The 24107-nt window shown below is 49.3% G+C and overlaps 1 protein-coding gene across 2 annotated transcripts in view; it reads right to left on the bottom strand.

The window, feature by feature from the left end:
- CNOT1 (CCR4-NOT transcription complex subunit 1) overlaps nt 1–18478 on the bottom strand; it is a 34444-nt gene extending 15966 nt beyond the window's left edge. The window contains exons 1-13 of one of the 2 annotated variants that reach the window (XM_069966393.1): nt 18291–18478; nt 11667–11923; nt 7958–8065; nt 7665–7763; nt 7355–7423; nt 7204–7258; nt 6837–7040; nt 3838–4006; nt 3546–3672; nt 3352–3462; nt 3095–3265; nt 2874–3001; nt 2148–2388 (exon numbers count right to left, since the gene is read on the bottom strand). In XM_069966393.1, coding sequence (XP_069822494.1) covers nt 2148–2388; nt 2874–3001; nt 3095–3265; nt 3352–3462; nt 3546–3672; nt 3838–4006; nt 6837–7040; nt 7204–7258; nt 7355–7423; nt 7665–7763; nt 7958–8065; nt 11667–11768 — 1584 coding nt within the window. In that variant the 5' untranslated portion in view covers nt 11769–11923; nt 18291–18478. Of the gene's footprint in view, nt 1–2147; nt 2389–2873; nt 3002–3094; nt 3266–3351; nt 3463–3545; nt 3673–3837; nt 4007–6836; nt 7041–7203; nt 7259–7354; nt 7424–7664; nt 7764–7957; nt 8066–11666; nt 11924–18132; nt 18247–18290 lie in introns of those variants that run through there. The other variant, XM_069966394.1, reaches the window with a different exon arrangement.
- Between the last annotated feature and the right edge of the window lie 5629 nt (nt 18479–24107).

Raw genomic sequence — 24107 nt, 5'->3', positions numbered from 1 at the left:
TTGAAGCTCTCCCCCCTGTCTTCATTGTTCTCCTATGGAGAGAGCTAAAGAAAAGACCAAAACAGGACAACAAAGAGTTAATCTACAAATCCCTCACCTGATATCTCTTGGGACCATCACCAGTGACCTGTCTGAGCTCGGATTACAGCTGTCACCCAGCTCCGTGCCTGTAATCCTCTGTTATCTGCTTTCTGCTGCTGGCTAACTCCCTCCTTCCCCCTCCCCCCTCCCCTCTCCCTAGAGCAGACAGGGGACGTCTCCTGCAACAAGTCACAATTTTCTGATTTTTCAGAGTGGATGAAAAAGAGGAAGGAGGGGGGGACCTGGGAAAAGGCTTTTTACATGCAGATAATGGCAGATTTGGCTAATAAACCCAATTACAAAGTTTCTTAAAATCGCCTGGACTATTGATTTCTGCAAAAAAAAAAATACGACAGTGACTCTTTAAAGGGGTTACCAACCTAAGAGCTAAAAAATGAAATGCTAGCTAGTCTTGCTCACCAATCGCCCTGAGTATTTTGAGCAGTCGCCTGTCTGTCTTTCTAGCTGCTGCCGGTCCTGAGTGACAAGTCTTTCTAAAAGTTGATCTGTATCCAAGATGGCACTGGCCAGGAAACTAAATTTCCCCAATGGATCAGTTTGTGTATTCGCCCCTGAGCTCTTTCCTGCCCACTGCTGTCATTACTATTGCACAGTAAACACAGGACTGTTTTTTTTCACAGATTTTGCATTACATCACCCCAGTATGTATTCCATACTAGCTGAAGATGTAGCAGAGCTGATGTGAGCATGGTGTAGCTATGTTCTGCATAACGTGCATCTGTTTACCAAAGGGTGGGGGTATAGTGTAGGTTTGCTTGCTGACTGTGAATGGAAATATTCTTGTTCCATCCAGACTAAGAACATCCATAACACTTACAATATACAGAGCTGTGACACAAAGACAGGTACATATGCCTGCGTTCACTGATCACAAGCAGAGATATGAAAAGTTATAGTGCTATTACAGAAACCTAGGCTCAGGGACACATGTAAGTCTATGAAAGTAGCACTTTCACAAGCAGTGACCAGCATGGAGACGATGCAGATGTCCCCAGAGAGGAGATCACATGTCCTGTGTCAACAAGGGGGGAGAAGGAGCAGCATGTTGTCAGAGCGAACATAGAGAACATGAATTTAGACATCTGGAGTGGGTAAATATGAGGGGGGGGGGGAGGAAACAAACAAAAAAACAAAAAAAAAAAACACAGGGAAAGGGTGCAAGATAGGTTACACGCGTATATTAGACATAGGGTGGTATTGGGAAGTCTGCCATGTGGAAATGTCTTTCAGCGACCTGCACTTAAAAAGTGTTTTCTAGTTTAACAACAATGATGGCCTAGCTGGATAGACCATCAATGTCTGAACAGCAGGAGCTGTTCAGAAGAACTACTACACTGGCACAAGTTACTGCAGGTTAGCGCCTATTGAATCACCAGGAGCTGAACTGTACTAACCCATGACATCACTTCAGACAGCGCAGTGCTTCCAGCACTGTTCTTTGTGTACAGGTGCTGAGGCAGCGCCTCCAAAGCCAGACTGGCGGGGTTGCTGGGTGTTCATACGCAGATGATCAGACACTAATGGCCTATTCTGTAGATAGGCCATAAATGTTTTATACCTTTGCAAACTGCTTTAAAGGGATTTCGCTAGTTTATAAACACGTATTTTAAATAACCGTCTGGAAGTGAGGCATGACCTATGACACATATCCTGCTTTTAGTGGGCCAACCCCATAAACTTAAAGTGTCACTGACGTTTAATTTTTTTGCAGAAATCAATAGTACAGGCAATTTAAAGAAACTTTGTAATTGGCTTTACTAGCCGAAAAATGCATTTTTATAATAAAAAGCAGTTTGAAGCTCTTCCCCTTTCTTCATCATTGTCTATGGAGAGGGGAGGGGTGGAGGGAGATGAGGCACCAAAACAGGACAACAAAGTTAATTTACAGCTAAATCACAGGGCTAGCTCCTCTGACATCAGCACTGACCTCCGACTTTTGAATACCAGCTTAACACAGCTCCCTGCTGTGTAATCCTTTGTTAATACACACGCACGAATAACCACAATTACTATCTAGGTGGAAGCAGTATTAAACAAAAACTCACCTGACCGTGCCATGCATAGTGCAAAATGATGGCAGAATTGGGATGGTTACCAAGAAATATCGGCATAAGTGTGGAGATAAGCTCATGACGCAGGGTGTTCCATGAGGGGTTGATCTGCAGTAACGCCAGCACTAGCATATCGGGACAGTGTTTGATAGGATAGCTGAAAAGCTGCTTGACTTGCTCATACAACCCCACCTCAGCCAGCCGAAGCAGGGACTCAATCAGTTCAAGACTTTTCCTAAAAGAAACAGGAATTAAAGGTGTACTCCAGCTAAGAAAGCGTTAAGCCCTATCAATAAGCTGGTTTGTAAAAGGCTTTTATTTCGTGAATTGGGCTGTTTGCCTGCATTACATGAAGACTCACTTCCTGAAGCTGCTAAAAATCCTCATTGCCTGTCCACTCTCTGCACCCCTCAGTCCTTCCCCTCACTTATGAGACAAAGGATATATAAATCACAGTGTCTTCTGTGGGCCAGGCAAGAGTCACATGTCTTCTGTAACCTTCACCCACCACTGAATCATACCCACCCCAAGTGTTGGGAAAAGCTAGATCCAATCCTGGGAAACTCAGAAAGTTTCACAGGACTGTACCCAGCTTTTCCCGGCACCCTAGGCAGCAGGGAGCGGAACAGATATGAAAGGCAGAGAGCTGATAATCTGCTTGTACAAAAAAACAAAGTTCTTCGCTTCTTTTAGACAGGTGATTCGCTCATCGTTACTCACCATGTTGCAATCTCACGATTGTCATCCTCAGGGGGAGCCTTTAGGATATCAGTGGCCACAGCATGACAGGGATAATCCGCAAAGCAGAAAATATCTGGATTCATTAGGGAATATTGGATGAAGGAAAGCTGAGAGAGGAAAGAGATATTTTAGTTAGAAATTCCACAATGATGGAGGTTTTTCCAAGATCACCACACAAGAACCCTTCCCCTCTTATTTACCTGTCCCTCGGCATGCTTCCACGCCCTGTATATCAGATCGACAGGGAACACATCCATACCAAGTCCCCTCTGGATACCATAAACCACAGTCTGAAGGCCTTTACTGTCACGAATTAGGAACATTGGATTATCAAGCTCATATATGACATCTTTGAAGTTCAAGCTTGGATTCTGTAGGAAGCAACGAAAAGCTAATCGGTTCTGTGCGAAACAGAAGGAGACCCAAATGTTCACAGCAAAGTCAAAATTTTACATACCAGATCTTTCACAACATCTATGAAGACCTCTACATTCCAGGTGTGGGCCTGCACACTGTCATTTTTGTCTTTACCATCGCTCCAGATTCCACTGCCAGGAGATGAAATAGACTACCAAAAAAAAAAAACAAGCGTGTCAGATCAAGCAGCCAGATATGAACCTCTCCCAATATAAGGTACCTGTACATGCTCACCTGTAGAGAAATACCGTCTGTCAGCCCTGAATGGGTTCGTGCCATCATTCCCAGCACCCGAGCAACCTGCACAGCAGTTACTTCTCGAACACCAAACTGAACAATTATATTGCGGCATTCTTCCACACTAAAGAAAACATAATAGCACGTCAATATCCATGCCATTATAATCAAAGTATGCAAATGGTGGACAATGAGCCCACACAAGCCTGTGAACAGCTTATCAGCTGGAACCTGCCTAAATAGCTGACTATTTATAGTTGTGCTCCCCCCCCCCCCCCCCAATACAAACCTGGCACAGAAACTGTAGCCCACTTCCTGCATGAAATCTGCCAGGGAACTGTCCATCATTGTTTTAGTGATCCCCCCAGAGTCAGAAAGAATCCGATCCATCAGGATGTCCCGTTTTTCAGGGTAAAGTAGTGGTGCAAGCACCACCGGACAGCGCTCCTGGGGGAAATCTAAGACAAAGAAAAGCAATTGAACAAATAGTAGAACAGCAGCACATAATCCATGCAATCACTGCATGAAAACTAGTACCAACACAAGGCCCCAAACATGTAAGATTTCTTGCAAGTTTAAATAGAACCTGTTACCGGCTGGCGTGTGGGTGAGCGCTTGTTTCTATCATGAAGTTCCTCCAACTAAATTCTGTACTTTTCCTACCTTACATTATAATAAATTTCTTGGTGCTTGGTCCAGTGAAAAATGCTTTTTATCATTGGTGGATTGTGCCACCTGGGCAGGGCTTCTCAACCACTGTGCCACTTTGCCCCCAGGTTGACCCCTCTGTGAAGTCATCAGAGTCTAGGCCCCACCCCCCTGGGACCACTGGAATGGCCAACCGACCAGGGGTGTGGCCTAGAACTCTAGGTCGGTTCAATCCACTGGCTGCAGGGGGGCGGGTGGGCCTAGGTGCTGATTACATCATGGAGGGGTTGGGGCCAACAGCAACAATGTGGGCAGGGCGAGGTGGCACAGCAGTCATGAAGCCCCGCCCAGGTGGCAAAAGCCACCGACTATAAAAAGCATATTTTACTGGACCAAGAAATCTATTATAAAAGTTAGGAAAACTGCAGAATTTAGGCTTTACAGCAGTGTAGAAGAGTCCTCATACAGAAAGGGGGTCACTTTAAGGACCAATCCATTTTTCAGGTTTGCGTTCTCCTTTTTTCTTCCTTCTGTCCTTCTAAGAGCCACAGTGCTTTAATTTTTCTACAGGGCTGGTTGAAGAGTTAGTTTTTACACCATGATCTCTAGTTTTTAGTATCCTATTTGTTAACATTTTTAAAAGTTTCTTTTTATATACGGTCACAAAAACAAAAAAAAACAAAAAACACAATCCTGGTTCCCTCCTCCCCCCTTTTCGTGTACGATGTACGGAAATATTAAATATAAATAGATTGGACAATTGTGCACGTTAATGATATACTGTATGCTTGTTTTTACGTGTTATATTAGTATAATGGGAAAGGGGTGAGGGAGTGATTTAAACTTTTAACAGTGGTGGGGGGCTGCTTTTCCTTTTTAAAAATATAACAAACACACACACCTCTTTACGTTCCCCTAGGGGACTATTACATTCATTCCATCGATTACATGTGAAAATGCGATGCCCTTCATCTATGAGAAGACTGCAGAGCTGCCTGCACGGAGGTGTTAGACCTCAGCAGACAGGGAAACAGATCAGGATCCCAATCAGTGACAGGAGCACAGCTTCTGTCACTGACACAAATTATCGCAGCGTTAAAGGAGTTAATGGTGGGCAGCAGCATGATTGCTGCGCCCTGTCATTAACAGTAAGGCCCCAGCTGCTGATAGCAGCTGGTCCTCACTCTCTATAAAGCGAGCTCAGTTATGCTGGTCTGCCATGCCACTGCCAAGCATCAGCAGCCTGTGTCACATCGCTCCGCCCCTAGCACCACTTAGCCCCGACCCCATCCGTGAAGTGGGCCGCATAGGCCCCGCCCCCTCAGTAGCCATTGGAAGGGCCAGCCTAAAGCTCTAGGCCCCACCCCCTAAATTGTCCCACACCAATGGCCGCTGAGGGGGTGGTGCCTATGCGGCGATTACGTCACAGAAGGGGCAGGGCTAAGTGGCACTAGGGGCAGAGCGAAGTGGCACATAGGCCACGAAGACAGCCCACATATACCAATCCACAGGTGTTAAAAACTACTTTTTACCCTTTACACCTGTGGAGAGCAGTCAAAATGCAGTGACAGTGTCACTTTAAGTCCCCTAGGTGGGATAGCAAAATTAAGAGTAAATGTAAAATAGAAAGTAGATAGGGGGGTGATTTACCTGCACGATGAGTAAGGCTCATAATGTAAGTTGAAAAAGCATTGGCTTCACCGATAACGGATCATTGCCCAACAATCTCATTGCGAGGAACTGATACAGACCACAAATGAGTAGTGTTGAGCAGACCCTAGCAAACTGCTCAGGTTCAGCAATGATATTTGAACACGAATGCTCAGTGTTTGATAATTGCGGTTGAAGAAGATGGATGCTGCCTTAGGGAGTCGTGGACTGTATCCATGTTTTCATGGCAGCAACTTCTGATGCAGTGGGGAATCAAACGCAAAGAGTGGGTTTCGGATAATGTTTTGGCCCCAGAACATTTTGACAGGTTCACTCAACATTACCAATGAGGTATGTAAAATCTATTTAAATTCTAAAACAGCATCTACATGGTTAAAAAGCTGGAACGTCCAATCAATGTATGTCTATTAACAGCGGGCACAGTTGGCATGCATAAAGCATACAATGTTGAAGACACCAGGACTAGTATGCTCAACTAGTTAATTATATGGTGTATATATATATGAGGATTGCGCTGCAGTGTCACCACCCACTTATGAATAAGTTCATTGCATGGTATAAATGCTCATGTAGAGCACTATGCATTTATATATATATATATATATATATATATATATATATATATATATATATATATATATATATATATATATATATATATATATATATAAATGCATAGTGCTCTACATGAGCATTTATACCATGCAATGAACTTATTCATAAGTGGGTGGTGACACTGCAGCGCAATCCTCAGCGTTTGCAAAGGCCTTCACAATGAACATTGGCATTAAGTCTGCAAAATTAGATGGCAGCTTAAGATCTTGATCTCAGACAGGAGAAGAAGTTGTCAGCTGGTCACATGGATAGAAGCTTCACAATGGTTTTCCAAGTAGTGTGGACATACCAAATAATTGACCATCAAAGATAAGAACAGATAACCCACCAAAGCACACTGCCCTCATACTGTACCTCTGCGGAGGGTTTTGAGGAAAGCTACAATCTGCTCCTGTCCGACCCCGAAGGCTCCCTTCTGGCCGAAAAGGAGATTAGAAAGGAGGAGGTGCAGGACCTCTATGGCGATGTCTTGGAATCCACCTTCTTGGCTTCCACCAACGTCCACGTCTACGTATGAGCGTAGAAGGTCAGGGAGCTTCTGCTTCACAAACTGCACAGCTAGAATACAAAAGGCAGCGCTTATGGATCCTCTGGCTCTGGGGCCTGGTGTTTAATTGCATAATGCAGCAAAAGGATGCCAGTAATTTAAGTAGATAATGAGAGCAAATACTGGATACAACAGGGAAAAAAAAAAAAAAAGTGGTTTTTCCCTAACACTTACCAAACCCACGCAGATCTGAGCTGGAGGAGTTGAGAAGAGCCAAACCAAAGATGACCTACAAGTAAACATCATGCATTAACTGTAAGCAGATCATGCCTCCCAGGACGCAGCATTAACCCATCAAACTACAACCTGAAAGCATCTCACTTACTTCTTGGACTTTGCTTAGCTTCAAAACTTTACTCAGCTGGGCAAAAAGATGAGGAGACGGCTTTAGGCTCTACAATACAAGATAAAGAAATAATAATAAACACCCTAGACAAGTAGTAGGGAACCTTGACTCTCCAGCTGTCGCAAAACTACAACTTCTATCATGCCTGGTCAGCCAAAGCGTTCAGGCATGATGGGAGTTGTAGTTTTGCAACAACTGGAGAGCCAAGGTCCTCTACCCCTACCCTAGCCGCTCCACATGACGGTCACCCTTATCCTGCATGAGGTGGGGATTCTCCTCATACACTTGCCTTCTGATAGTGCAAAGGATTGTCAATGGCGTATGCAAGAGTGGAGATGAAATTCGGTTTGGTTATCAGCGAAGCACACTCCTGGATCAGAAACTGTGTCTACAAGAAAATACAAATCAGAGAAAGACATCCCAGGCGCAAGGACTACATTGTTTAGTCATGTACGATATTTAAGTAAGCCATTTAACAACGCTCTAACAGGTAAGGTATGCACCATAATATGTGTCAATATAATCACCTACGTAGTAAGCTATATTTACACAAATATATTCCATCCTACACAAAACACGTACCTGATGAAAATCTTTGCCGCTGCTTTTACCATCGCCACTGAAATCCACATGAGAGAATAGACAGCGTAACAAGTGCCTGTCTGCCTCCGGGCCGTGCCTATTCACAATCTAGAGAAGGCAGAAAAAAAATGGATGATTTAACTAGCATGTGACAAGAGCACACATACATACAAAAAAAAAAAAAAGCCCAGTCGCTATCAGCCCCAAGCAACAGCCTCCACCATTTTCATATTAAACTGTAACAATTTCCAATCCTGTAAGGGCTCAGTCAGCTGTTCACATGCTGCCTTGTGATTAAGTAATGGCAGACCCTGGGCTGGAGGCCTTTGTCTGCTCTGTTACTGATCCTCCATGAATAGGGTTACATGGCAATAAGTGTAACTCTGGTAATACAACTGTAGATCTACAACAATACACACTTGAGAAAACGTACAGTAATTGTAGAGATGAACGAATTTACAGTAGGAACAAAGTGAAGCGCTACGTTCCTATCTGCATTCTGCTCATCTGGCTGCGGACTTTGAAGTCTGCTTGATCCAGTCCTGGGAAACTTCTCCCAGCACCCGGGGAGGAGCGGACTTCAAAGTCCACAGCCAGATGAGCAGAACGCAGATAGAAACGAAATGCTTCACTACTGTAAATTTGCTCATCTTTACTTAAAGGCGAAGTCCAGCAAAATTTTTTATTAAAGTATTGTATTGCCCCCCAAAAGTTATACAAATCACCAATATACACTTATAACGGGAAATGCTTATAAAGTGCTTTTTCCCTGCACTTACTACTGCAGGGCTCCAGACTAAAAAAATTTACCTAGGAGCCATTGGCTCCTAACCTGAAAAATTTAGGCGCCAAATAGAATATTTGGTCGCCAACATTTTAAACCATGTAAAATTAATGTTATGTTAAATGGGACTTACTGTGTGCAGAGGCCACGGCAGCCTCCTCCTTTAGATCCTTTCTTTTCTTAGTTTGAAAACGTTCAACATGGAAACTTGCAACTTGACAACCATATCCAGTCTGACTCAGTACTTCAGCCTCACTTGGCTAGCCTTTTAATGAGGCTTACTCTTCTGAACTTGAACTTAAAGGGAACCTGTCGACCCCCGTGCCGGGGTGACAGGCTCCCAACCCCCCGTTAGAGCCCCCTATACTCACCTCATCGCGCCGGGTCCTGCTTCTGAAGATGGTCCGGTCACGGAGATCTCAGCCGCTGCAGCCCGGCGTGCGCTGAGAGATGAGTCCAACGCTCATAGAGAATGACGGGAGAGTCCAGCGCTCCGTCATTCTCTATGAGCGTTGGACTCATCTCTCAGTGTGCGCGCCAGGCTGCAGCGGCTGAGATCTCCGTGACCCGACCATCTTCAGAAGCGGGACCCGGCGCGATGAGGTGAGTATAGGGGGTTCTAATGGGGGGTTGGGAGCCTGTCACCCCGTCACGGGGGGTGACAGGTTCCCTTTAAAAGCTTGCAACAGTCTATACATACTGAGCTAGACTTCTGACTGCAGCCATAGTGACCCCCCACAAGATGTGTATATAGATAGATATATCTCTCACCTAGTGACTAATGCAAGTGACCCCCTACAATACAGACACCTGAGGGGCCCTGATAATAATAATTGTGCATATATCTATCTCCCAGTGTCTGCAGCCAGTCTGCCCTACACTTATAGATGGCCCCCTCCCCTTATAGATGACCCCCTCTACCCCCATTATAGATGCCCCCTCCTCCCCCCCATTATAGATGCCCCCTCCTCCCCCCCATTATAGATGCCCCCTCTTCTCCCCCCCATTATAGATACCCCCTCTTCTCCCCCCCATTATAGATACCCCCTCTTCTCCCCCCCATTATAGATACCCCCTCTTCTCCCCCCCTTATAGATGCCCCCTCTTCTCCCCCCATTATAGATACCCCCTCTCCCCCCCCATTATAAATGCCCCCTCCTCCCCCCCATTATAGATACCCCCTCTTCTCCCCCCCATTATAGATACCCCCTCTTCTCCCCCCATTATAGATGCCCCCTCTTCTCCCCCCATTATAGATACCCCCTCTTCTCCCCCCATTATAGATACCCCCTCTTCTCCCCCCCATTATAGATGCCCCCTCACCTTATAGATGCCCCCTCTCCCCCCCCATTATAGATGCCCCCTCTTCTCCCCCCCCATTATAGATGCCCCCTCTTCTCCCCCCCTTATAGATACCCCCTCACCTTATAGATGCCCCCTCTCCCCCCCCCATTATAGATGCCCCCTCTTCTCCCCCCCTTATAGATGGCCCCCTCTCCCCCCCTTGAAGATGGCCCCTCTTCTCCCCCCATTATAGATGCCCCCCCCCCCCTCTCCTCTATGCTAAGCAGTATTTAAAACAAACAAACACACAAACTCACCTGACAACCCGCTCCCCCGGCGATCCTCTTCTTCTTCGGACGCTGTCCCCGGCTGATGCGCGGCTGCCGGGGGTGTCCCGTCCTATCCCCGGCAGCGCGGCGCATCAGTGAGCTCCCTGTACGCCGGGGCTGTGACTTCTGACACAGGAAGCGTCTCTGACGTGCGCTTCCTGTGCCGGAAGTCAGGGCCCCAGGCAGCTCACTGATGCGCCGCGCTGCCGGGGATAGGACGGGACACCCCCGGCAGCCGCGCATCAGCCGCGCATCTTAAAGAGACAGCGCGCCGCCGCCGGGGCCAGTCGCAAATGGCGCCCAGATTAATAAATCTGGGCGCCATTTGCAAAAAGTCAGTCGCATTGGCGACCATTTTGGTCGCCATCTGGAGCCCTGTACTGCATCATGGCTTTACTTCCTGGATAAAATGGTGATGTCACAACCCGACTCCCAGAGCTGTGCGGGCTGTGGCTGCTGGAGAGGATGATGGCAGGGGGACACTGAGGGACACAGGGCACTGGAGGGACACTGAGCATCCCTCTGCCATCATCCTCTCCAGCAGCCACAGCCCGTACAGCTCTGGGAGTCGCGTCGTGACACCACCATTTGATCTAGGAAGTGAAGCCTGGATGCAGTAGAAAGTGCAGGAGAAAAAAAAAACACTTTATTGGCATTTCCCATATTAAATGTATATTGGTGATTTATATAACTTTTGGGGGGCAATACAATACTTTAATAAAAAAAATTTCAACAGTTTCTGTATCTGCCCACCATCTCCAACAGAACAAGAACTGGCAATGCTAAAACCCTGCCTGCACTGCTGAGTTGACTGTACAGCTCTGCCCAAGCTGCATAAGGATCCTATAACACAGGATGATTATCTGCATAATCAAGCAGATATACGCCTGTGTAATAAAGGCTACAATCAGCTGAGCAATTGATCAGCCAAATGTTGTCTTTAACAAAGTTTAAAAATCGCTCCGTGTAACAGCTGGTGTATGTTCAGCGGGGGATGAAAGTTGACAGAAAATAATAAAGTTATATACTTACCTCTCCATGCTCCCCAGAGTCCTTTCTGCTTCCCCTGGTTCATCTCTGTAGTGACAGGCCATGGCATTGGCCCGTCTCAGCCAGTGATTGGCTGAGTGGTCTGTCACTTCAGAGAAGTGCCAGCAGAGGCTGCTGGGAATGTGGGGGAAGCAGGAAGGACACCAGGGAGAGTGGAGAAGTGAATACGAATACATATATATTTATTCGTCGAGCCATGTAAGAGATGCAGTAAGAGATCGCTGGCCCTTAGTCTCTTGAGTTTTCTCATCATTGTACTTACATGTTGTATTTCAAGCTGGCTGGCACGGTAATTCTTCTTTGTTAAGTTGTCCACCAGGTAGCTGATTTGAGACAAGGCCAGCGAAAGCGAGTCAAGATTCATTGCTGGTTGGGGCGGAAGCAGGCGGCCGAGCCCGGCGCAAAATCACCATTATTCCCCTCTGGTCTCCGCAGACAGGTTAATTTCTTTAAATGAGCCAATTTCTGAGCTGTGTGAACAGGATCCTCAGCCTGTCCTACTGATCAGAAACATGGCACCTGTAAAGCAGACACATCCGTCAAGTGATACCATAGCACTAGTCTATTAAATGATATATACACATGTAAATAAATAAATGGGGGGGGGGGGGGGGGAGGAGAGTGCACTGAGCAGCCACCAGGGATGGTTTTTGTGGCTTCCGCACAGCTGTTACACAAGACATGTGTTACTCCATGCAAATGAACAGCATGGTACATGTGTTCATGTTAGTTTCGCATTTATGACAAATACAGAAATGGTGGGGATTAGCTACACGCACCTGTTGCACATACCCCACCAACTGGAATACACTGTAATGCGAGTCCTCCACTTATAGAGCTGCCATATGCCCCAAACCCTGATCCCCTAATCACATCCCTCCCCTGAGCCTCTAACAGCCCACACTGTTCATTAGCTAGACATATACAGAGCTCTGTCGCTGTACTGATTATTGCAGAGAAGATAAGAACCCATCAGGGAGACCCAGGCCCTGATGCTGTATATGGATCTCAGTGTAGGTGAAGGTTTAGAAGTGTACTTGCCCAGAGGGCCCACTGCTGGAAGAGCAGCACCACCCCCCAGGACAGGTACACCTTAAACCATGGGTCTCCAAACTACGGACCTCCAGCTATTGCAAAACTACATTTCCCATCATGCCTAGACAGCCAAATCCAAAGCTTTAGCTGTCCAGGCATGATGGGAGTTGTAGTTTCACAACAGCTGGAGGGCCGCAGTTTGGAAACCCATGCCTTAAACAGTGTGAACCTCACAGAATTAACATGTATTTTTGTGACAAGCATGCCCGTTGTTTGCAATTAACGAACAGCCGTTGTTCGTGCATAGAGTGAACATAGCGTTAAAGAAAGTTTTTTTTGTTGCTTATCACAACCAAAGTTCAGTTCTCATTTTACCAGAGCAAAAAGAAACGAGAGTTGAGCTCCTATTGCTATGGGAAACAAAGAATGACATCAGGATTGTACAATTGAGGGTTTCAGCTCTATTTCCTTACAGTGAAGAGAAATGAATGTATCACTCAGACAGTAACGTGCTCAGACACACAACGTAACATGCTTCACACCTGATGATCGTGACAGTCACACTAGTCATTGGAATTCATTTACTCAAAAGAGAACATAGCAATTACATGGTATCATCTCTGCCAGAGAAAAGGATCTGATGTCCTCACAGCAAACTCACCAGCACCAAACATCCCCCCCAGTGATACCAGCCAGCAGTGATAGTAGGTGTCCCGCCCCCCCCAGTCACCATTTATATAACCACCGGACCCTTCACATGGTGCTCATTGGTGTATGGGCTAGGGAACAGGAGGTGCCCACAGAAAGACTGCTCAACAAAAAAACTCAGCATATGGTAGACCCTGACCAAGAGGACATCCCAGACGGCACAGTCAGGATCACACTATATTCTTACCTATTGAAATATACTGCATCAACAGGCAAGACATGTCCTGTACAACAACTGCTGCTATGGTTAGCAGCCACCTGGACCATCCACACTATATGGGCCCTTACACTTGCAACAATTGTGAGACCAGCAGTGTCACATCAGTGCCATGTCCTGCACCACCACTTCTCCTTTACACTAGGACTACATGTCGCACATCAGCAAATCTCATCTTAAGTTGTGTGACTTGTCAGGAGACAATTACAGCTCCGATCTGGCTGTGAAAGGGAAAACCCAAATTGCAGAGAATATGGAAAGCAACTTGCATTGATGTCAGTGGCTGCAACCAAAAATCAATTAAGGATGGTGCTGTATCACAGACTGCAATGTGGGTACATTGGTAATTATTAGATGCACCACACTGCAATCTTCACATTGTGCAAACAAAGTGGCCATGTGGCCCTAGCCTTATCGCTGCATGGTTCCTCCTGGCCACAGTTCATAGGGGCAGAACCACATGGTGGATTTCAGATAACGTTAGATGTCTTCTTGGGTAGGAGTGGCAATTAGTAATCTGTATCATTCCCAGTAACAGTCCCAGGTGTTAAAGGGTTTCCCCCCCCCCCCAGTATTAAATACTACCACACGCTTGCAGGGGACCAGGGTAGGGATCACTTTATGCCACATAAAGAAAAACGATAATGCCCTAAAGTGATGCAAAATGCCGCTACACTATAACGCCAGTAAACCTAAGGCCTTATTCACATGTAATGTGAAATTGTCAGTCACAACGAAAAATTTTAGGGCCCATTAAATCCTATGAGTCTACTTAAAAATAGGACTCTGAGGTCCATTTTTCAGCGATTCTACAGAAATACCATGTCACTGCTCCTGGCGGTGTCTGGAGCCCTGGCAGCAGAAACCCCCAGTTGTATGCACACAGTTGCATTCACCAGCTCCTCTACCATATGCCCCCTGCTACCTACTGCTTCCCAGCTAGAGGCACTGCCACCCAAACATAGACAGAGGCAATTCTTCCCCAACCCCCCCCCCCTGGTGCCAGTGCTTGGGGACAACAAGGCTCAGCATGTTAGAGAGGGACTACAGAACCCTGCATGATGCCTACACATGGTGTAATACGTACTGGGGTGATGTCATGACCATCAGTGGAAAAAATGGATGTAACGACAGATTGTTTTCCACGGATCTAGCTAGCAGGACTAAATCACAGGACTTATACGTCACTGGACGTGAAGCCTAAGGGATCATGCTAGAGATCCCACAATACCCGTCTCACCTCACATTAGTCACACGGGGTCCACTATGTTAGATGGTCCTCACATCAGTCACACAGGGTCCACTTCGTTAGATGGTCCTCACATCAGTCACATAGGGCCCACTACCTTACTGGCTCCTTACATCAGTCATACGGGGTCCACTATGTTAGATGGTCCTCACACCAGTCACACGGGGTCCACTATGTTAGGGGCTCCTCACACCAGTCATACAGGGTCCACTATGTTAGATGGTCCTCACACCTGTCACACAGGGCCCACTATGTTAGGGGCTCCTCACACCTGTCACACAGGGCCCACTATGTTACTGGCTCCTTACATCAGTCACACAGGGTCCACTATGTTAGATGGTCCTCACACCAGTCACACGGGGTCCACTATGTTAGGGGCTCCTCACACCAGTCATACAGGGTCCACTATGTTAGATGGTCCTCACACCTGTCACACAGGGCCCACTATGTTAGGGGCTCCTCACACCTGTCACACAGGGCCCACTATGTTACTGGCTCCTTACATCAGTCACACAGGGTCCACTATGTTAGATGGTCCTCACACCAGTCACACAGGGCCCACTATGTTAGGGGCTCCTTACACCAGTCATACAGGGTCCACTATGTTAGATGGTCCTCACACCAGTCACACGGGGTCCACTATGTTAGGGGCTCCTCACACCAGTCACACAGGGCCCACTATGTTAGATGGTCCTCACACCAGTCACACAGGGCCCACTATGTTAGATGGTCCTCACACCAGTCACACAGGGCCCACTATGTTAGGGGCTCCTCACATCAGTCACACAGGGTCCACTATGTTAGATAGTCCTCACACCAGTCACACCAGTCATACCAGTCATACAGGGTCCACTATGTTAGGGGCTCCTCACATCAGTCACACAGGGTCCACTTTGTTAGATAGTGGACCCAGTGTGAATGGTGTGAGGACTATGTTAGATGGTCCTCACACCAGTCACACGGGGTCCACTATGTTAGATGGTCCTCACACCAGTCACACAGGGCCCACTATGTTAGATGGTCCTCACACCAGTCACACAGGGCCCACTATGTTAGGGGCTCCTCACATCAGTCACACAGGGTCCACTATGTTAGATAGTCCTCACACCAGTCACACCAGTCATACCAGTCATACAGGGTCCACTATGTTAGGGGCTCCTCACATCAGTCACACAGGGTCCACTTTGTTAGATAGTGGACCCAGTGTGAATGGTGTGAGGACTATGTTAGATGGTCCTCACACCAGTCACACGGGGTCCACTATGTTAGATGGTCCTCACACCAGTCACACAGGGCCCACTATGTTAGATGGTCCTCACACCAGTCACACAGGGACCACTATGTTAGATGGTCCTCACACCAGTCACACAGGGACCACTATGTTAGATAGTCCTCACACCAGTCATACAGGGTCCACTATGTTAGGGGCTCCTCACATCAGTCACACAGGGTCCACTATGTTAGATAGTGGACCCCGTGTGACTGGTGTGAGGACTATGTTAGATGGTCCTCACACCAGTCACTCAGGGCCCACTATGTTAGGGGCTCCTCACACCAGTCACACAGGGCCCGCTATGTTAGGGGCTCCTCACACCAGTCACACAGGGCCCACTATGTTAGATGGTCCTCACACCAGTCACACAGGGCCCACTATGTTAGGGGCTCCTCACACCAGTCACACAGGGCCCGCTATGTTAGATGGTCCTCACACCAGTCACACAGGGCCCGCTATGTTAGATGGTCCTCACACCAGTCACACGGGGCCCGCTATGTTAGATGGTCCTCACACCAGTCACATAGGGCCCGCTATGTTAGATGGTCCTCACACCAGTCACATAGGGCCCGCTATGTTAGATGGTCCTCACACCAGTCACATAGGGCCTGCTATGTTAGATGGTCCTCACACCAGTCACACAGGGCCCACTATGTTAGGGGCTCCTCACACCAGTCACACAGGGCCCACTATGTTAGGGGCTCCTCACACCAGTCACACAGGGCCCACTATGTTAGATGGTCCTCACACCAGTCACACAGGGTCCACTATGTTAGGGGCTCCTCACACCAGTCACACGGGGCCCACTATGTTAGATGGTCCTCACACAGGGCCCACTATGTTAGGGGCACCTCACACCAGTCACACAGGGCCCACTATGTTAGATTGTCCTCACACCAGTCACACAGGGCCCACTATGTTAGATTGTCCTCACACCAGTCACACAGGGCCCACTATGTTAGGGGCTCCTCACACCAGTCACACAGGGCCCACTATGTTAGGGGCTCCTCACACCAGTCACACGGGGCCCACTATGTTAAGATGGTCCTCACACAGGGCCCACTATGTTAGGGGCTCCTCACACAGGGCCCACTATGTTAGGGGCTCCTCACACCAGTCACACAGGGCCCACTATGTTAGATTGTCCTCACACCAGTCACACAGGGCCCACTATGTTAGGGGCTCCTCACACCAGTCACACAGGGCCCACTATGTTAGATTGTCCTCACACCAGTCACACAGGGCCCACTATGTTAGGGGCTCCTCACACCAGTCACACAGGGCCCACTATGTTAGGGGCTCCTCACACCAGTCACACAGGGCCCACTATGTTAGATGGTCCTCACACAGGGCCCACTATGTTAGGGGCTCCTCACACAGGGCCCACTATGTTAGGGGCTCCTCACACAGGGCCCACTATGTTAGGGGCTCCTCACACCAGTCACACGGGGCCCACTATGTTAGATGGTCCTCACACAGGGCCTACTATGTTAGGGGCTCCGCACACAGGGCCCACTATGTTAGGGGCTCCTCACACCAGTCACACAGGGCCCACTATGTTAGGGGCTCCTCACACCAGTCACACAAGGCCCACTATGTTAGGGGCTCCTCACACCAGTCACACAGGGCCCACTATGTTAGATGGTCCTCACACAGGGCCCACTATGTTAGGGGCTCCTCACACAGGGCCCACTATGTTAGGGGCTCCTCACACCAGTCACACGGGGCCCACTATGTTAGATGGTCCTCACACAGGGCCTACTATGTTAGGGGCTCCGCACACAGGGCCCACTATGTTAGGGGCTCCTCACACCAGTCACACAGGGCCCACTATGTTAGGGGCTCCTCACACCAGTCACACAGGGCCCACTATGTTAGATTGTCCTCACACCAGTCACACGGGGCCCACTATGTTAGGGGCTCCTCACACCAGTCACACAGGGCCCACTATGTTAGGGGCTCCTCACACCAGTCACACAGGGCCCACTATGTTAGGGGCTCCTCACACCAGTCACACAGGGCCCACTATGTTAGGGGCTCCTCACACCAGTCACACGGGGCCCACTATGTTAGGGGCTCCTCACACCAGTCACACAGGGCCCACTATGTTAGGGGCTCCTCACACCAGTCACACGGGGTCCACTACGTTAGATGGTCCTCACACCAGTCATACAGGTTCCTTCCTTTGGCTCCACTACAGTGGCAGGCACCACCCACCCTTTACAGTCACAAGGCCCCTGTAATACCAAGAGCAGCCCGGATAAGGAAGAAGGTGGAGGACAGGCTGAGTCAGGGGGACAAGGCCTCTTAGCCGGGTTCTCCGGTCACACGCAGGCCTCTGAGCCCCACACTCCCCTCTGGCGGCTCGAGAATAACCCGGTCAACAAAACCATGCCCAGATTACCAAGCGAGCGTTTACAGCCAGCGATCTCCACTAACGACCGGGCCTCGCCTTCCCCTTCCCGCTTTCCGGTTGTATCCGTTTGTTTTCCACAAAATGGCGACGCTCGCTCCCGCAACGGCCTCCTCCTCCTTGCTCCTATTTCACACAAACTCCGCCCAGCGACCTGGAAAGTCTGACTCCTCAGCCAATCAGCAAGCAGTCTGGAGGTCCAGGCACGTACAACGTTAAACGTCAGCGAACGTGCGCGCACACGGGCCAGGCCGATGTCAGAGGCCAATAAGGGAAGCGGAAATACGGATCCGCCCATCAAAAGTAGACAGCTGCGCCGTCCAATCACAGGCCAGCTGCAACCGAGCTCCAGGGAGCTCCCTTGAAAGTTCCACCTGGGCAGTACCATTATCCGGAGCGGGGGGAAACACATGCGGGCTGTCACGGCTAATATTACAGGGAACCGCTGAATAAACTAAGATAATGTATGAAGGCTCAATCCCGGACGTGAACCTTTAGACCCGGTCGCTGCTTTTCCTGCCCCTCCCCCACTCAGTGTCATGCTTTGTTGCCAAGTACATGGTGTCTTTAGCGACCCCCAGCCCATGGTGCGGTCTGTTGCGCTTGCGGGAGACCGCACTTTGTTCCTCAAAGGCTGCGATTGGCGCTAAGTGACACGTGATCTCTTATTTTGGCCAATAGTAGCTGCATAATGAGTAACGGCACATGGGCAGAAATCGCTGAGACAGAACCGCCTCCCCACCACTGTGGCGTCTGCCGGCAGAATCTCCTGCTCCCTCTGCTGGTGGCTTTTTAGGCCTTTTTAAAAATTCCCTTTAAATTTATTGCAGGACTTTAATAAAAACTCACGTTACACATTACTGTGCCTATTGTAATCAAAGGGAGATTATTTTTTCCTAGGTAAATTCACATTTTTTGACATTTAGCAAAAACATACAAATCCATATGCGTAGTAACGGTGGGAAGAAGCCGTTACATTCAATACACCCCATATAGAGAGTACGCCTCACTGACCTCACCCCATATACTGTATAGCAGGCATGCCAAACTCTGGCCCGCCCAGGAAATCAATGGATTGCATTCAGTGGTGGTCTTTGGCACCAAGCAAACCAAGCGATCGCTTGGGGCCCCCAACATCCAGGGAGGCCCCCATGCCCCGCTCTTGTGCTCAAGACCGCTGGACAGGGCCGCTGCCCCGCTCGCTGCTGCCATCTAAACTGTAACTATGAGCACTCGTAATGAGCGCTCATAGTTACATGCAGCAGCACTGACAGGGCGGGGGACATTGGCTCCCTTCCTGTCAGTCACTCTTGTGGCCACAGGAAGGGTTTTCCCTGCGGTCACAAGTGGCTGCTTTGTCCTTGTGGTGCCAGCGCTCCAGTGACATCACTGGAGCATCGGCGCCAGGACAAGGGGAGTGCGGCCTCTTGTGATCTCAGGGAAAACCCTTCCTGCGGCCACAAGAGTGAAGAGAAGAGGAGACGCCCGGACCCAGGTGAGTATAAGTGTTTGTTTTATTGTGTTATATACTATATGGGAGGGGGAGCACACAGGGGTCTGTTTAACTGGGGGAGCGCACATCGGGGGTCTATATAAATGGGGGGAGCACACAGGGGGGCTATATAACAGGGAGAGCACACAGGGGGGCTATAGACTACTGGGGCTGCACAGAGGGGTCTATATACTACTGGGGGGCAGTACACAGGGGGTCTATATACTACTTGGGGCAGCAGAACGGGGTCTATATACAACTTGGAGAGCATACAGGAGGTCTATATCCAAGTGGGGGAGCACACAGGGGGGCTATATACTACTAGGGGAGCACACAGGGGTCTATATACTACTGGTGGGGCACACAGGGGGTCTATATACTACTGGGGGAACATACAGGGGGTCTATAAAATACTGGTGGGGCACAAAGGGGGTCTATATACTACTGGGGGAACCACACAGGGGGTTTATATACTACTGGAGGAGCACACAGGGGTCTATATCCAAGTGGGGGAGCACACAGGAGGTCTATATCCAAGTGGGGGAGCACACAGGGAGGCTAAATACCCCTGAGGGAGCACACAGGGGGCCTATATACTAGTGGGGGAGCACACAGGGGGTATATACAACTGGGGGCAGCACACAGGGGGTCTATATACAACTAGGGCAGCACACAGGAGGTCTATATACTTCTGGGGGAGCACAAGGGGGGCTATATATAACTGGGGGAACACACAGGGGTCTATTTACTACTGGGGGAAGCAAACAAGGGGTATATACTACTGGGGGCAGGACACAAGGGGTATATACTATTGGGGGCAGCACACAAGGAGTGTATATTACTGGCGGAGCGCAAAAGGGGTATATACTACTGGGGGCAACACACAGCGGTCTATTGTTTTGGAACGCGTGTCGAGGGGGCGGGGCCCCGGGCATAACTTCGCTTGGGGCCCCAAAAATGCCAAGACCGCCCCTGATTGCATTAAACTGGCCCATAGGGTGTTGCAGCGGGTTATAATATGGGCGAATGACAGAGGCTTCGGGAACCTCCGGCGTCTCTGTCATTCTGCCGAAGCTCTCCCGGCAGTCAAGCGTCTCTGAGCTTCTCCAATGAGGCGCTCGGCTGCCCGGAAGAGCTTCGGGGATCTCCGGCGCAGGCAGTGTACCTCACACTGCCTGCGCCCGGAATCGGACAGGAGACAAGTGGCTTCCGGGAACGGGCCCCAGATGAGTTAAAGGGGTATTCCCCCCAAAATTATTTTTGCATTAATGCGTTGCCCACCCCTAGATTTCCATCTTTCCAATATAAAGTTATAATGGATTCTGCACAGTTTTGCTGTTATCTAGGCGCACTCACCCCCACCGAATGCATAGAATCATCAAACCTCAGTCCAACCCGACACCGCTCCCTGCTCCTGGCCCGCAACCTCCGAGACGGCATCACGTGTCCTCAGTCTCTTCAATGGGCCGGGTTAGCGCTTCTAACCCAGTCCACAGAAGTGAGGAAGGACAGTGAGACGCTGACAGCTGCAGCTGATCTCTGCCTCTCTGACAGCAGCCCCCCCCACTGTGTAACCCCATTCACCCAACCTCCCTGATCTCACCCCACTGTGTGCCCCCTCGCCCTGGAGCTCACCAGCACTATGCATCCCCCCCGCCCGGAGCGTACTCACAGTCTGTGCCCCCCCCCCCAGCTTACCCACGGGCCAGCGGCACCCCTTCCAGTGCAGTCCCCCTCCAGGTCTCCCGGTGAGCCCGCAGCGCTCCCGACGGCATACCCACAGTCTGTCTCCCGTCCCCCGTCCCCCAGCTCACCCGGGGGCCGCGAGTCCCTTCAGTGCAGCCTCCCCCAGGTCTCCCGTTGGCCGCCTGTTCCCAAGGTCGTCGTGACACTCCCCCCCCCTCCAGCTCACCCAGCATCCGCCCGCAGCGCTCCTTTCAGTGCAGAACCCCCAGCTCACCCGGTGGCTGCCCGTGCCGACGGTCTGTGCCATCCCCCTGCAGCTCACCCGGGGAGCGCTCGCGCTGCTCCTCTCTGTGCAGCCCCCCCCCCCCGTATCCCAGTGGCCGCCCGTACCGTGCCCACAGTCTGTTCCCCCCCTTCCCCCGCAGCTCACCCGACGGCTGCACCATGTATCTCCCCCCACACTCTTTGCACAACCCTTTCTGTGATAGCCCACCCCCCCAGCTGAACCAGTGGCCGCCCGCAGCCCACAGCGCTCCTGTGCATGCGGCCCCCCAGTCCCACCCCCCCTGCGAACTCACCTGCAGCTGCCTCACCCCTGGACGCCCACAGTGCTCCTCTGCTGCATCATTCCCATCACCATCTCCACTCTGCTACATCACCATCTCCACTCTGCTACATCGCCATCCCTGCTCTGCTACATCGCCATCCCCGCTCTGCTACATCGCCATCCCCGCTCTGCTACATCGCCATCCCCGCTCTGCTACATCGCCATCTCCGCTCTGCTACATCGCCATCTCCGCTCTGCTTTGCTACATCGCCATGTCCGCTCTGCTACATCGCCATGTCCGCTCTGCTACATCGCCATGTCCGCTCTGCTACATCGCCATGTCCGCTCTGCTACATCGCCATCTCCGCTCTGCTACATTGCCATCTCCGCTCTGCTACAGCATCATCATCATCATCATCATCAGGCATAAGCATTGCATGATGGGAAATGTAGTTTCCTATCTTGGATATAGACCATCTTTTAGAAAAACGTGTAACTTGGGAATGGCAGCAGCTAGAAAGATGGGAGACGCCTCAAAATACTCATGGGGACTTGGTGAGTAAGACCAGCTAGGTTCGGGGGCATTTAATTTTTTTAGCTCTTGGGGGGAATACCCCTTTTAACTCTTTTTTTTTATAGTGGTCACTTCATACGGTGGGGATGAGGACATTTTTGAGCTCCCCTACCGTATGGGGCAACCATACCGAACGTATAAGACGACCCCCGACTACTAAGAAGATTTTTTGGGGTTGAAAAGTCGTCTTATACGCTGGAAAATATGGTATATAATTTATCATAGTGCACAGTGCTGACAGAGCAAGAAATGCTGCACTGACCGTGCCAGGACCCCCTCACACACGCATCAATAGACAGCAAGGTTGGCCCACAACTTTGTTAAATTTTTTCAATTTGGCCCACTGTGTATTTGAGGTTGACACCCCTGCTGTACAGTGTACACCTCACTCAACCTTCCCAACTTTTTAGACGGCCAAAGAGGGACACGTGTGGTTAACGCTGGGAAAATTTTACAGGCATTTCTATACTTTTTCATTCAAGGATGCATTCAAATGTACAGGATCTGCTGTGGATTTATGCATTTAGTTACATTGATATCTGCAAATCTGCAGCAGATCCTGTATGTGTGACTGCATCCTTAGGTCCCAGTCACACATCAGTAACCCTGTCTGTAATTGCGGAACTGCGGACAGGATAACAAATGTGTTTCAGTAACTGTCAACCTTTGCATACAAAGGGGCCACGGTGTCACATCATTCATCTGAATATAACAATTCTTAGGATCCAATTAGCATCACAAGATAGTATAAAATGCAGGTTTGGGTCTAGTATACATTAAGAAACCGAACACTTTCTAAAGCAGCATAGAAAGTTTATTAATGCCAATCTCATTTCTTAGTTAAAAAGAGGGACATTTAAGGGGCAAAGAGGGACATGGGTCAAAAGTTGGGACCGTCCCTCCAAAAAAGGAACACTTGGGTGGCATGCAACTCACTTACCTCCCCCACCACATATAAAGTGTACACCTCACTGACCTCCTCACCCCCTTATACAGTGTACACCTCACTGACGACCCCCACCCACTTATACACTGTACACCTCACTGACCTCCTCACCCCCTTATACAGCGTGCACCTCACTGATGTCCCCCACCCACTTATACATTGTACACCTCGTTGACCTCCCCCCACCCCATATACAATGTACACTTCACTGATTTCCTTACCCCATATACAGGGCCGGATTAAGGTTGGTGGAGGCCCTGGGCGACAATTTTGTTTGGGGCCTCTCATTCCCCCCTCCCCCCCCCCAAAAAAAAAACAAAACAAAAAAACTATACAGTCATCCATACAAATGGCTGCCTTACTGTAGGGGATTTATAATGTTCATGAACATTATACATGGCTGTGACACCGAGCTCTTCATAAAAGTGAAAATGTTTGTAGATGTTTTATTTCTTTCAAATTCAGTGTTGAAAACTGTCAGTTTTTATTTAATTTCATGTGGGGCCCCTCTCTGTGTACTATTAGTGTTATGCGGGGTCCCCCCTCTCTGTCTATTATCAGTG

The sequence above is a fragment of the Dendropsophus ebraccatus genome, chromosome 4, assembly GCF_027789765.1.
Source record: "Dendropsophus ebraccatus isolate aDenEbr1 chromosome 4, aDenEbr1.pat, whole genome shotgun sequence".
NCBI classification, from domain to species: domain Eukaryota; kingdom Metazoa; phylum Chordata; class Amphibia; order Anura; family Hylidae; genus Dendropsophus; species Dendropsophus ebraccatus.
Note: the sequence above shows the minus strand (reverse complement) of the source record. Positions and strands in the feature narration are given on the sequence as shown.